Source organism: Lutjanus erythropterus, chromosome 21, assembly GCF_056507025.1.
Source record: "Lutjanus erythropterus isolate fLutEry1 chromosome 21, fLutEry1.hap2, whole genome shotgun sequence".
NCBI classification, from domain to species: domain Eukaryota; kingdom Metazoa; phylum Chordata; class Actinopteri; order Lutjaniformes; family Lutjanidae; genus Lutjanus; species Lutjanus erythropterus.
In genome coordinates, this window is record NC_139337.1 from 32917134 (window position 1) to 32932088 (window position 14955).

The following is a 14955-nucleotide window of genomic DNA, read 5'->3' on the forward strand; positions in this document are numbered from 1 at the left end:
GACAGATGCTGACAGACAGACAGATGCTGACAGACAGGCGCTGACAGACAGACAGACGCTGACAGACAGACAGACAGACGCTGACAGACAGACAGACAGACAGACAGGCGCTGACAGACAGACAGGCGCTGACAGACAGACAGACAGACAGACAGGCGCTGACAGACATACAGGCGCTGACAGACAGGCGCTGACAGACAGACAGGCGCTGACAGACAGGCGCTGACAGACAGACAGACAGACAGACAGGCGCTGACAGACAGACAGACAGACAGACAGGTGCTGACAGACAGACAGACGCTGACAGACAGACGCTGACAGACAGACAGACAGACAGACAGACAGGCGCTGACAGACAGACAGATGCTGACAGACAGACGCTGACAGACAGGCGCTGACAGACAGACAGACAGACAGACAGACAGACAGGCGCTGACAGACAGACAGACAGACAGACAGGCGCTGACAGACAGACAGACAGGTGCTGACAGACAGACAGACAGACAGACAGACAGACAGACAGGCGCTGACAGACAGACAGACGCTGACAGACAGACGCTGACAGACAGGCGCTGACAGACAGACAGACAGACAGACAGACAGACAGACAGGCGCTGTGCATAATTTCAGTTCAGAAACAAACGGTCTGGTTTGTTGACGTTGTGAGTTTGTAGACATGGAACACTTGCAAACTGAAACAGATTTTAATCAGGAGCCTAAATTTTGATCAAAGAAGAAAATTATTGATCTGATTAAATATGTGATGTATCCTTCAGTGTCTGTCTGTCTGACTGACCTGTCTGTCTGTCAGTCCCAGTCTTTTCCTAGTAGGAGAACTGGTTTTAAAGTTGGGATGAAGCTGGAAGGCATCGACCCGCTGCACCCCTCCATGTTCTGTGTGCTGACAGTCGCCGAGGTAACACACACACACACACACACACACACACACACATACACACACACACACACACACACACACACACACACACACACACACACACACACCACACACACACACCTGTCTGAGGTTGGTCAGGTGAGTGTCCTGTCCATTCTCTGTCTGTCAGGTGATTGGCTGTCGGCTCCGTCTCCATATCGACGGGTACTCAGAGTGCTATGACTTCTGGGTAAATGCTGACTCAGCAGACATCCGACCAGTAGGCTGGTGTAAAGACAATAACCACAAGCTCCACCCACCTAAAGGTGAGTCCTTCCCTCTCACAGGTACCCTGACGAGTGGCGGCTGGTGTCTACTTTACCTTCAAAGAAACATGAAGCATTAAAAACAGATTTCTGTGGTCAATCCTGTTGTTTCCATAGTAACCACACACACCTCATGCAGTAGACAGGTGTGGATATACGAACCTATCAGGTAGATCAGAACAGGTAAACTAGAGCACAAATTACTGGACAATACGACAGTAGGTGGCGATAATGCTCAACCTGCAGTCAAGTCACCATTAAAAGAAGAAAAACTCTACAGTCTCTTATCTGTCCTGTAGTCTCTTATCTGTCCTGTTCTGTCCTGTAGTCTCTTTTCTGTCCTGTAGTGTCTTTTCTGTCCTGTAGTGTCTTTGTAGTCTCTTTTCTGTCCTGTAGTGTCTTTTCTGTCCTGTAGTCTCTTATCTGTCCTGTAGTCTCTTTTCTGTCCTGTAGTGTCTTTTCTGTCCTGTAGTCTCTTTTCTGTCCTGTAGTGTCTTTTCTGTCCTGTAGTGTCTTTTCTGTCCTGTAGTCTCTTTTCTGTCCTGTTCTGTCCTGTAGTCTCTTTTCTGTCCTGTAGTGTCTTTTCTGTCCTGTAGTCTCTTTTCTGTCCTGTTCTGTCCTGTAGTCTCTTATCTGTCCTGTAGTCTCTTATCTGTCCTGTTCTGTCCTGTAGTCTCTTATCTGTCCTGTAGTCTCTTTTCTGTCCTGTAGTGTCTTTTCTGTCCTGTAGTCTCTTTTCTGTCCTGTAGTGTCTTTTCTGTCCTGTAGTCTCTTATCTGTCCTGTAGTCTCTTTTCTGTCCTGTTCTGTCCTGTAGTGTCTTTTCTGTCCTGTAGTGTCTTTTCTGTCCTGTAGTCTCTTTTCTGTCCTGTAGTGTCTTTTCTGTCCTGTAGTCTCTTTTCTGTCCTGTAGTCTCTTTTCTGTCCTGTAGTCTCCACTCTTGCAGTGTCTTACCTGTGCTGCAGTTTCTTACTTGTCCTGCAGTGTCTCACCTGTCCTCCACTCCCTACAGGAACCTTCTCTGTCTCTACAGACCAGCCGTCCCTGCACCTGACACAGGTGACATCCCTCTACCTGTCTCTCTCTCACTCCACAGGTCACAGTGAGACAGATTTTGACTGGACGTCCTACCTTCAGTCCTCTGGCTCTGATGCTGCACCTCCGACCCTGTTCACCTCTCGCACTGCAGTCAGTATACACCTGTCTGTCTCTCTGTCTGTCTGCATCTGAGTGCTATGGGTTCAGTCTCACTACCTGTCTTTCTGTCTCTCTGCCTGTCTGTGTCTCAGAGCTGTGGGTTCAGGGTGGGGATGAAGTTGGAGGCAGTTGATAGGAAGAACCCCGGACTTGTCTGCGTTGCCTCCGTCACCAATGTCATCGATGACCACTTCCTGGTTCATTTCGACAACTGGGATGACACATACGACTACTGGTGAGACAGACAGGTGACAAACAGACAGGTCGGTCAGAGACGCACAGGTGACAGACAGACAGGTGGGTCAGAGACGGACAGGTGACAGACGGACAGGTGACAGACAGACAGGTGGGTCAGAGACAGACAGGTGACAAACAGACAGGTCGGTCAGAGACGGACAGGTGACAGACAGACAGGTGGGTCAGAGACAGACAGGTGACAGACAGACAGGTCGGCCAGAGACAGACAGGTGACAGACAGACAGGTGGGTCAGAGACGGACAGGTGACAGACAGACAGGTCGGTCAGAGACAGACAGGTGACAAACAGACAGGTTGGCCAGAGACAGACAGGTGACAAACAGACAGGTCGGTCAGAGACGGACAGGTGACAGACAGACAGGTGGGTCAGAGACAGACAGGTGACAGACAGACAGACAGGTGACAGACAGATCGGTCAGAGACAGACAGGTGACAGACAGACAGACAGGTCGGTCAGAGACAGACAGGTGACAGACAGACAGGTTGGTCAGAGACAGACAGGTGACAGACAGACAGGTGGGTCAGAGACGGACAGGTGACAGACAGACAGGTGGGTCAGAGACGGACAGGTGACAGACAGACAGGTTGGCCAGAGACAGACAGGTGACAGACAGACAGGTGGGTCAGAGACGGACAGGTGACAGACAGACAGGTCGGTCAGAGACGGACAGGTGACAGACAGACAGGTCGGTCAGAGACGGACAGGTGACAGACAGACAGGTCGGTCAGAGACAGACAGATGACAGACAGACAGGTCGGTCAGAGACAGACAGGTGACAGACAGACAGGTTGGCCAGAGACAGACAGGTCAGTCAGAGACAGACAGGTGACAGACAGGTTGGTCAGAGACAGACAGGTGACAGACAGGTTGGTCAGAGACAGACAGGTGACAGACAGATCGGTCAGAGACAGACAGGTCAGTCAGAGACAGACAGGTGACAGACAGGTTGGTCAGAGACAGACAGGTCGGTCAGAGACAGACAGATGACAGACCGGTCGGTCAGAGACAGACAGGTGACAGACAGATCGGTCAGAGACAGACAGGTGACAGACAGGTCAGTCAGAGACAGACAGGTCAGTCAGAGACAAGACAGGTGACAGACAGGTTGGTCAGAGACAGACAGGTGACAGACAGGTCGGCCAGAGACAGACAGATCGGTCAGAGACAGACAGGTGACAGACAGGTCAGTCAGAGACAGACAGGTGACAGACAGGTCGGTCAGAGACAGACAGGTGACAGACAGATCGGTCAGAGACAGACAGGTGACAGACAGGTCAGTCAGAGACAGACAGGTCGGCCAGAGACAGACAGGTGACAGACAGGTCGGCCAGAGACAGACAGGTGACAGACAGGTCAGTCAGAGACAGACAGATCGGTCAGAGACAGACAGGTGACAGACAGGTCGGTCAGAGACAGACAGATCGGTCAGAGACAGACAGGTGACAGACAGGTCGGTCAGAGACAGACAGGTCGGCCAGAGACAGACAGGTGACAGACAGGTCGGTCAGAGACAGACAGGTGACAGACAGGTCGGTCAGAGACAGACAGGTGACAGACAGACAGGTAACAGGTTGGTCAGCGACAGACAGGTGACAGACAGGTCGGTCAGAGACAGACAGGTGACAGACAGACAGGTGACAGACAGGTCGGTCAGAGACAGACAGGTGACAGACAGACAGGTAACAGACAGGTCGGTCAGAGACAGACAGGTGACAGACAGGTCGGTCAGAGACAGACAGGTGACAGACAGACAGGTAACAGACAGGTTGGTCAGAGACAGACAGGTGACAGACAGGTCGGTCAGAGACAGACAGGTGACAGACAGACAGGTGACAGACAGGTCGGTCAGAGACAGACAGGTGACAGACAGACAGGTAACAGACAGGTTGGTCAGCGACAGACAGGTGACAGACAGGTCGGTCAGAGACAGACAGGTGACAGACAGACAGGTGACAGACAGGTCGGTCAGAGACAGACAGGTGACAGACAGACAGGTAACAGACAGGTCGGTCAGAGACAGACAGGTGACAGACAGGTCGGTCAGAGACAGACAGGTGACAGACAGACAGGTAACAGACAGGTTGGTCAGAGACAGACAGGTGACAGACAGGTCGGTCAGAGACAGACAGGTGACAGACAGACAGGTGACAGACAGGTCGGTCAGAGACAGACAGGTGACAGACAGACAGGTAACAGACAGGTTGGTCAGAGACAGACAGGTGACAGACAGGTTGGTCAGAGACAGACAGGTGACAGACAGGTCGGTCAGAGACAGACAGCAGTAGCAGCAGTGTTAATAGTAATAACGGCAGTAGCAGTAGTATCAGTAGTAGTATTAACAGTACTATAGTAGCAGTAGTAGTATTAACAGTACTATAGTAGCAGTAGTAGTATTAACAGTACTATATTAGCAGTAGTAGTATTAACAGTACTATAGTAGCAGTAGTAGTATTAACAGTACTTTAGTAGCAGTCGTAGTATTAACAGTACTTTAGTAGCAGTAGTAGTATTAACAGTACTATAGTAGCAGTAGTAGTATTAACATTACTATATTAGCAGTAGTAGTATTAACAGTACTATAGTAGCAGTAGTAGTATTAACAGTACTTTAGTAGCAGTGGTAGTGTCAGCTGTTGTTTTGATCAATATTGATTGTTATCACAGTATTATTGCCGTGTTGAGGTATTGATGGTTGTATTGATCGATCAGGTGTGACAGCAGCAGTCCATACATCCATCCTGTGGGCTGGTGTGAAGAACAGGGACGACCTCTGACCGCTCCACAGGGTACTCTCACACGCACTACACTACACAGTACTCTGAGTACTCTGAGTAATCTGAGTATTCTGGTTCATGACTGCTTTGTGTTTTCAGGTCATCCCAACCCAGAGAACTTTGTGTGGGAGGAATACTTGCAAGAAACTGGTTCGACTGCTGCTCCCAGTTCAGCCTTCACACTGGTAAGGAAACAAGGAGGTAGAGAAGGAAACAAGGAGGCAGGAGGAAATGAGGAGGTAGAGAAAAAATAAGTAGGTAGAGAAGGAAACAAGGAGTTAGAGAAGGGGATGAGGAGTTGATTTGGTGACTGACAACTCTCAGGTCCAATCCAGTCAGTCAGTGGCATTTGATGACTGACAGGTGTCTTTTTGCCTCTGTCCAATCAGAGAGCTCCACATGGTTTCCAGGTGAACCAGAAACTGGAGGCGGTCGACAGGAGGAACCCCATGTTAATCCGTGTTGCCACAGCAACAGATACAGAGGACCACAGAGTTAAGGTACCTGTCTATCTACCTGTCTGTGTTCCTGTGTGATGTCATAATGTGTGTGATGATGTAACCAGGTGTGTGAACCTGCAGATTCATTATGATGGCTGGTCGCAGCAGTTTGACGTGTGGTGTGACAGCGACCTGAGTGACCTTCATCCTGTTGGCTGGTGTCAACGCACGGGACACCCACTGGAACCACCCCCAGGTCAGACAGACGGGTCAGAGAGAGACAGACGGGTCAGAGAGAGACAGACAGGTCAGAGAGGGACAGACAGGTCAGAGAGGGACAGACAGGTCAGAGAGAGACAGACAGGTCAGAGAGGGACAGACAGGTCAGTCGGATGGGTCACAGAGGGACACACAGGTCAGAGAAAGACAGGCAGGTCAGAGAGAGACAGACAGATGGGTCAGAGAGAGACAGACAAGTCAGAAACAGACAGGTCAGACAGCCAGACAGATGAGGCATATGGGACAGAGAGAGACAGACAGGTCAGAGAGGGACAGACAGGTCAGTCGGATGGGTCACAGAGGGACACACAGGTCAGAGAAAGACAGACAAGTCAGAAACAGACAGGTCAGACAGCCAGACAGATGAGGCATATGGGTCAGAGATAGACAAGCAGGTCAGACGGACAGATCAGACAGATGGCTTAGAGAGAGACAGACAGGTTATGGGCATATCCGAGAGAGACAGACAGGTCAGGGACAGACAGGTAAACTCTTGATTTAATTCATCGTTTTTTGTCTTCTTCAAAATTCAGATTCCAGATTCTTAAATGCAAATATTTTCTGGATTCTTTGTGACATTTGATGATGTCATCTTGGACTTTGGGAAACACTGATCAATATTTTTTATATTTTCAGACATTTTATGGACCAAACAACTAATTGATTAGTGGAGAAACTAATGAGCAGATTAATTGATAATGAAAATAATTGTTACAGTAAGGCTTGAAAAATATGTCCAAACATTTGGAGCTCATGGACGTGTGTCCATCGTCAGTGTGAGAGACAGGTGGCGTTCTAACAGGTGTGTGTGTGTGTGTGTGTGTGTGTGTGTGTGTGTGTGTGTGTGTGTGTGTGTGTGTGTGTGTGTGTGAGACAGGTTCAGTCCCCCTGTCCTCCCCCTCTCAGGGTGTCTGTCCCACTCCAGGCTGCAGAGGAGTCGGACACATCAAAGGAGCCAAATACACAGGACACCACAGGTAAATACAGACCTGCTGACTCATCATTCTGGTTGCTGAGTCATGTTTGTCTTTGCTGTATCATATCTTTTCCTGTGTCATGTATTGTTTTGCTGAGTCATCATGTTTCTGGTTGCTGTTATATATCTTTTTACCGAGTCATGTTTCTGGTTTTTGAGTCACATCTTTTTGCTGTCATATCTCTTTTGCTGAGTCCTATATAGTTTTGCTGAGTCTTGTTTCTGGTTGCTGAGTCATATATCTTTTTTGCTGAGTCAGGTTCATCTTTGCTGAGTAATGTCTCTTTTTGCAGAGTCATGTTTCTTGTTGCTGAGTCATATTTCTGTCATTGAATCATATATCTTTTTGCTGAGTCATGTTTGTCCCTTTCACAGTGCCTTCGGCTGTCCGTACTCAGATATAAATATGCGTAAGGAGGTGGTGCTTCCTGATAGGCTGGGAGGAGAGAGAGTTATCACCCTCGTACCTGTCACCATATATCACCATGGTGACCAGTCAGACAGGTAACCATGGAGTTGTTTTTACTGGCTTTATTGAGTTCACATAATTCATAAATGAACCACAGACGTGTAAAATATGAACTCATGAAGAAGAAGTGATGTTGGATTATTCATATTCTGTCTGTCTCTCTACCTGCCTGTCTGTTGAACAGGAGAAGTGTACAGGTGAAGAATGAGCCCAGAGATGAGACTCTGCTGCTTCCTCTGGGGAAGAGAAGACGACAGACAGACAGGTGAGACAGACACACAGACAGAGAAGTGAGACAGGTGTGTAGGTGAAATGAAAGCAGGACTCTGATTGGTTCGTTCACCTTCAGACTATTTGCTCAGAGATGATCAATCATGATCTTCTTTACTTGTCTGCCTCTCTCTGACCTGTCTTCCTCTCTCTGACCTGTCAGTCTCTGACCTGTCTGTCTCTCTCTGACCTGTCTGTCTCTCTCTGACCTGTAGTCTCTGACCTGTCTGTCTCTCTCTGACCTGTCTGTCTCTCTCTGACCTGTCTGTCTCTCTCTGACCTGTCAGTCTCTGACCTGTCTGTCTCTCTCTGACCTGTCAGTCTCTGACCTGTCTGCCTCTCTCTGACCTGTCAGTCTCTGACCTGTCTGTCTCTCTGACCTGTCTGTCTCTGACCTGTCTGTCAGTCTCTGATCTGTAGTCTCTGACCTGTCTGTCTCTCTCTGACCTGTCAGTCTCTGACCTGTCTTCCTCTCTCTGGCCTGTAGTCTCTGACCTGTCTGTCTCTCTCTGACCTGTCTTCCTCTCTCTGACCTGTAGTCTCTGACCTGTCTGTCTGTCTCTGACCTGTCTGTCTCTCTCTGACCTGTCAGTCTCTCTCTGACCTGTCTGTCTCTCTCTGACCTGTCAGTCTCTGACCTGTCTTCCTCTCTCTGGCCTGTAGTCTCTGACCTGTCTGTCTCTCTCTGACCTGTCTTCCTCTCTCTGACCTGTAGTCTCTGACCTGTCTGTCTGTCTCTGACCTGTCTTCCTCTCTCTGACCTGTCAGTCTCTGACCTGTCTGTCTCTCTCTGGCCAGTAGTCTCTGACCTGTCTGTCTCTCTCTGACCTGTCAGTCTCTGACCTGTCTTCCTCTCTCTGACCTGTAGTCTCTGACCTGTCTGTCTCTCTCTGACCTGTAGTCTCTGACCTGTCTTCCTCTCTCTGACCTGTCTGTCTCTCTCTGACCTGTAGTCTCTGACCTGTCTGTCTCTCTCTGACCTGTCAGTCTCTGACCTGTCTTCCTCTCTCTGGCCTGTAGTCTCTGACCTGTCTGTCTCTCTCTGACCTGTCAGTCTCTGACCTGTCTTCCTCTCTCTGGCCTGTAGTCTCTGACCTGTCTGTCTCTCTCTGACCTGTCAGTCTCTCTCTGACCTGTCAGTGTCTGACCTGTCTGTCTCTCTCTGACCTGTCTTCCTCTCTCTGACCTGTAGTATCTGACCTGTCTGTCTCTCTCTGACTTGTCTGTCACTCTCTCTGACCTGTCTGTCACTCTATCTGACCTGTCTCTCTCTGACCTGTCTGTCTCTCTCTGACCTGTCTGTCTGTCTCTGACCTGTCTGTCTCTGACCTGTCTGTCTCTCTCTGACCTGTCTTCCTCTCTCTGACCTGTAGTCTCTGACCTGTCTGTCTCTCTCTGACCTGTCTTCCTCTCTCTGACCTGTAGTCTCTGACCTGTCTGTCTCTCTCTGACCTGTAGTCTCTGACCTGTCTTCCTCTCTCTGACCTGTCTGTCTCTCTGACCTGTAGTCTCTGACCTGTCTGTCTCTCTCTGACCTGTCTTCCTCTCTCTGACCTGTCTTCCTCTCTCTGACCTGTAGTCTCTGACCTGTCTTCCTCTCTCTGACCTGTCTGTCTCTCTCTGACCTGTAGTCTCTGACCTGTCTGTCTCTTTCTGACCTGTCTTCCTCTCTATGACCTGTAGTCTCTGACCTGTCTTCCTCTCTCTGACCTGTAGTCTCTGACCTGTCTTCCTCTCTCTGACCTGTCTGTCTGTCTCTGACCTGTCTGTCTCTCTCTGACCTGTAGTCTCTGACCTGTAGTCTCTGACCTGTCTGTCTCTCTCTGACCTGTAGTCTCTGACCTGTCTGTCTCTCTCTGACCTGTCTTCCTCTCTCTGACCTGTCTGTCTCTCTCTGACCTGTAGTCTCTGACCTGTCTGTCTCTCTCTGACCTGTCTGTCTCTCTCTGACCTGTCTTCCTCTCTCTGACCTGTCTGTCTCTCTCTGACCTGTAGTCTCTGACCTGTCTGTCTCTCTCTGACCTGTCTGTCTCTCTCTGACTTGTCTGTCACTCTCTCTGACCTGTCTGTCTCTGACCTGTCTGTCTCTCTCTGACCTGTCTTTCTCTCTATGACCTGTAGTCGCTGACCTGTCTTTCTCTCTATGACCTGTAGTCTCTGACCTGTCTGTCTCTCTCTGACCTGTAGTCTCTGACTTGTCTGTCTCTCTCTGACCTGTCTGTCAGTCTCTGACCTGTCTGTCTCTCTCTGACCTGTCTGTCTGTCTCTGACCTGTCTGTCTCTCTCTGACCTGTCTTCCTCTCTATGACCTGTAGTCTCTGACCTGTCTTCCTCTCTCTGGCCTGTAGTCTCTGACCTGTCTCTCTCTCTCTGACCTGTAGTCTCTGACCTGTCTGTCTCTCTCTGACCTGTCTTCCTCTCTCTGACCTGTCTGTCTCTGACCTGTCTGTCTCTCTCTGACCTGTCTTCCTCTCTATGACCTGTAGTCTCTGACCTGTCTGTCTCTCTCTGACCTGTAGTCTCTGACCTGTCTGTCTCTCTCTGACCTGTCTGTCTCTGACCTGTCTGTCTCTCTCTGACCTGTCTGTAAGTCTCTGACCTGTAGTCTCTGACCTGTCTGTCTCTCTCTGACCTGTCAGTCTCTGACCTGTCTTCCTCTCTCCGGCCTGTAGTCTCTGACCTGTCTGTCTCTCTCTGACCTGTAGTCTCTGACCTGTCTGTCTCTCTCTGACCTGTCTTCCTCTCTCTGACCTGTCTGTCTCTCTCTGACCTGTCTCTCTCTTCAGCTCAGAATAGATGATGGTTTCATGTGAAGTGTGTGTGGGTGTGTGTGTTGAGTAGATTATCTGTGGAGGTTATAAAACTGCATTATGTAACACACACATGTTTAAATAAAGTTGTGAATGTGTTACTTCCTGTTTCTACATATAATTTCATATTAAAAGCATTTATGAGTCAAACATTTATCTAATTAAAACCTCTCTCCTTTCTGTCGTCTGGCTCCGCCCCCAGACTGCCCCAGCCAACCAAATTTCTCCGCTTGAAAGAGGAAGAGGAGGAGCTTCACCTCAGAGCCCTTGGTCCAGGTACAGTCAGTCCTGCTGGAGCTGACTTCAGACACATATCCCAGCATGCATTTCACATCAACCACCAGTCATGAAGGAGAGTTGGACATCAGACAAATCAAACAAATCATGTCCTACCAACAAAAACCTTCTTTAAGGATTTATATATATATTTGAAAAATATTAAATTTATGGAATGTTTTGTTTTACTTTAATGTTTGTAATCTCTGAACTTTTATGAAAATGTCGGCCCATTCAAGTTGTCCCAGATTTCTGTCAACGAAAACCTGATTTAATCAGGCATAAATAGGGTCAGCTATACCTTAAGGACCCTCGTCTCACTTCCTGATTTAAAAAAGGCGGGAATACTGCTCACACACTGGTGAACTTTATATTTTTAGACAAATTCATTCAATAATATTACTAACAGTTATCAGATGTGTCTCAACCAAAACATGTCGACTTCTAAATCAAAGATCAGTAAGAATTATGGTTTAAAAATGTGTATTTTGATTCACATTAAGAGACTCTGAGACACTTTAAAAATTAAAATGGCTTCTCACAATGACGACACTGAAATGAAAACATGGAACATTTTGTCGACGTCTACATTTAACAAAACATTTAATCAGCAGGTTTAATAGACAAGAGTTTGATCTTAAAATATATTTTACCAACACTCAGTCAGTGTTTGTGACGGAGGACACGACGTCCATGATCAGTGAAAACAGTCTGAAATGTGGACTCGTCAGACCACAGGACACTTGTCCTCTTTGCGTCCGTCCATCTCAGCTGAGCTCTGGTCCAGAGACGTCTGCAGTGTCTCTGGATGTTGTTGATATGTGTCTTTGTCTTTGAGTCTGAACTTACATTTGTAGATGCAGAGACAAACTGTGTCCCTGAGTCCATGTAGTGTCCTTTATACACTGATGAGGGTTTTTAATGCAGTCTGAGGGGTCAAAGGTCACAGACAGTCTTGTTTGCTATTAGCTATGAACAGATTAAATTTAGGGATAATTGTTATCTTATTGTTAGCTTGATATTTGTTAAGCTTTTTTTCTTAACAGTGACATTAGACATAGAACCCTTATGACCTGTCATTGACAGACATTCAAGCTTAGACATTCAAGTATAGCATTACTGGAGTCGATATTTGTTGTTAACTGTTACTGTCGTAATTAAAGTGCAGACGTTGTTCTTCAGAAACAGAAGCGTAATCAGAAAAACTTTATTGATCCCCAGGACAGAAATTATTCCTCCTCTGATGTTTTTGTTTCCTTGACGACAGCAGGAGGACAGGAGGACGGAGCCTGATGGTAATCAGATCTGAGTGATCATGTGACTGACTGATGTGTCTTCTATGTTATTGAGGTGTAATAAGGTTATATATGAGGTGAAGGTGAGGTGTCAGTGACGGCAGCAGGTGTTCAGGGTTGTTACACATGAAGACAAACACCTGAGAAGATATTCAGGTAGACGACCAGAAACAGCTGCAGGTGTCCACAGAGACATGAGGACGTTATGTAACGATGTAAAGAGTCTCTTCTATTGTCATTCAAACACCCAGCATCCATCCTTACTCTCTTCCTCTCTCTCTCTCTCCTCATTGTGTTTCCATGGAAACAGCAGGCAGATGAAGTGGCTGTTTCCATAGAAACAGCTCACCATGGTAACTGCTGTGTTGGTTGTGCTCTGTGTTTTCTCCTCTGAAGGACTGCAGACCGCTGATCACCGATCAGCTGATTGATCAACAAACACTGGTCATATGCTGCCTGTCTCACTGCTCAGTGGGGTGAGACAGTTCAGTCCCCAGACGTGTCCTCCCGTCTCTGATTGGTCACATTTTAATGAGCTCTAAGATTCATATTCCTAGAGGGTTTTTGTTTCCCTGGCAACATTCACACCTGATAGTATCATGTTCACACCTGGTATTAACGTGTCTGTCTCTGACCTGTCTGTCTCTCCAGGTGCAGCAGAGTCCAGTCTGCAGGCCGCTCTCCATCAGTCTGTCTTCCTGTCGGCCATGTCGGCGCAGCCCGGCCGCGACCTGTCGCTCTGCTGGGAGCAACACCGCAAACTGCTGCCGGGCGTCACTGGAGTCCACGCTGAGACGGTCCAACACTGGAGCGTCCAGCAGGTCAGTAAGACGTGTCTGATCTGTGTGTCTCTCTGACTTGTCTGTCTCTCTGACCTGTCTATCTGTCTGCAGGTGTCAGACTTCATCGAGTCTCTTCCCGGCTGTGAGGACCAGGCCAAACAGTTCAGAGACGAGGTGAGGTGACCAGTCAGCTGCTGTAGATTTTATTGCATCACATTGAACCTGCTGTGATCTGATTGGTTCCTGCCTTTGTCTGTCCAGGAAATTGATGGGCGGGCCTTCCTCCTACTCACCCAACGGGACATCGTCAGGATCATGTCAATCAAACTTGGTCCTGCCCTCAAAATCTACAACTCCATCCTGATGTTCAAACACGCCAAGGATAGGAGCCAATCACACGCTCAGGACGGGAGCCAATCACACGCTCAGGACGGGAACCAATCACACGCACAGGACGGGAACCAATCACACGCACAGGACGGGAACCAATCACACGCACAGGACGGGAGCCAATCACACGCACAGGACGGGAACCAATCACACGCACAGGACGGGAGCCAATCACACGCACAGGACGGGAGCCAATCACACGCACAGGACGGGAGCCAATCACACGCTCAGGACGGGAGCCAATCACACGCACAGGACGGGAGCCAATCACACGCTCAGGACGGGAACCAATCACACGCACAGGACGGGAACCAATCACAAGCTAAGGATGAGAACCAATCACACGCTCAGAATGGGAGCCAATCACACACAAATATCAACACCTGACACCTGTAATTCATGACTGATCCAATCCAGAAACCTGATTCTTGCCCTAGTGTCAGCTTGCCACTCCCTGTTTGCTCTGTGGGCGGTTCTTCAGTTTTCATCCAATCATCAGCCTCTCGAGTGTCTTCGTCAGCAGGTAAAGGTCGGTCATGTGCCGTCATGTTTGTTGACACCGTCGCTCCTGAGTACACCTGAGCTTCGTTTAAGGTCCACCTCTTTGGAGGAATGGGGCTTCAGGTGAGTCTGGACTCACCACAATCAGGACCAGTGTACAAAGGATTCTGGGATGTTGAGGCCTTCTGTGATGTCGAAATGGGACTCAGCTGCACATTGTGATGTTTCCCCACAACACCGTCAACAGAACACCGTCAAGAGAACACCGTCAACAGAACACCGTCAACAGAACACCGTCAACAGAACACCGTCAACAGAACACCTAAGAACACGTGTCTCAGTCGTGATCAAAGTCTGACTGAATTTTCCACAAAGATTTTATAAAATCTCTGGGATGAAAACGTGGCTGCTGATTGGCTGAGACCATGAAAACTACTAAACCACGTAAACAGACAGGTCGTATGTCTGCTCTTCTATTATTGACCCGTTTATTAATGATTCAGAGAGATGATGGTTCGTTGTCTCTGAAAATATATTTTTATCGTTTTAAGCAACCTGTCAATTGAACAACAGAATCAGGTAAACAGAAAATGAAAAAAAATGAAATGTCAGAAATAAAGAATAAAGTGTTAATAAAAGCACATTAGAATTAGCGCAGTGACCATGACCAGAGACTCGCCCTTCCTGGTTCCTGCCTCTTTTGACCTTCAGTGAACTTTGTTCTTTCTTGTTTCCTGTACTTTGATCTGATCTGTCGTGAAAATAAAACCACATCTGGAGATCAGACATTTAAAACACACACACATAAAGTCACATCTTAAATTAGCTAACATTAGAAAAACACCAGCTAACTAACTAGCTAATCTATACTGATCATTAGCTAGCTACACCTGGTAGCTAATTTTAGCAAAGTGCTGGCTAACACCATAGCTAATCCTACATCAGTTGTTAGCTAGCATTTTGCTAACATAAGCTAATTTAAAGGTCCAATGTGTAGGATTTAGTGACATCTAGTGGTGAGCCTGCAGATTGTAAAC

The 14955-nt window shown here is 48.0% G+C and overlaps 1 protein-coding gene across 4 annotated transcripts in view; it reads left to right on the plus strand.

Annotated features, from left to right (window-relative positions):
• Positions 1-14506, plus strand: part of l3mbtl4 (L3MBTL histone methyl-lysine binding protein 4) — a 16698-nt gene extending 2192 nt beyond the window's left edge. For 2 of the 4 annotated variants that reach the window (XM_084747603.1, XM_084747606.1), the window contains 15 exons: positions 812-916; positions 1068-1203; positions 2215-2390; positions 2492-2634; positions 5366-5442; positions 5530-5615; positions 5820-5930; positions 6012-6126; positions 7027-7126; positions 7501-7629; positions 7779-7859; positions 10877-10950; positions 12897-13066; positions 13139-13201; positions 13289-14506. In XM_084747603.1, the coding sequence (XP_084603729.1) occupies positions 812-916; positions 1068-1203; positions 2215-2390; positions 2492-2634; positions 5366-5442; positions 5530-5615; positions 5820-5930; positions 6012-6126; positions 7027-7126; positions 7501-7629; positions 7779-7859; positions 10877-10950; positions 12897-13066; positions 13139-13201; positions 13289-13804 (2082 nt within the window). In that variant the 3' untranslated portion in view covers positions 13805-14506. The remainder of the gene's footprint in view (positions 1-811; positions 917-1067; positions 1204-2214; positions 2391-2491; positions 2635-5365; positions 5443-5529; positions 5616-5819; positions 5931-6011; positions 6127-7026; positions 7127-7500; positions 7630-7778; positions 7860-10876; positions 10951-12896; positions 13067-13138; positions 13202-13288) is intronic. The other 2 variants (XM_084747605.1, XM_084747604.1) reach the window with 2 other exon arrangements.
• Positions 14507-14955: the final 449 nt, after the last annotated feature.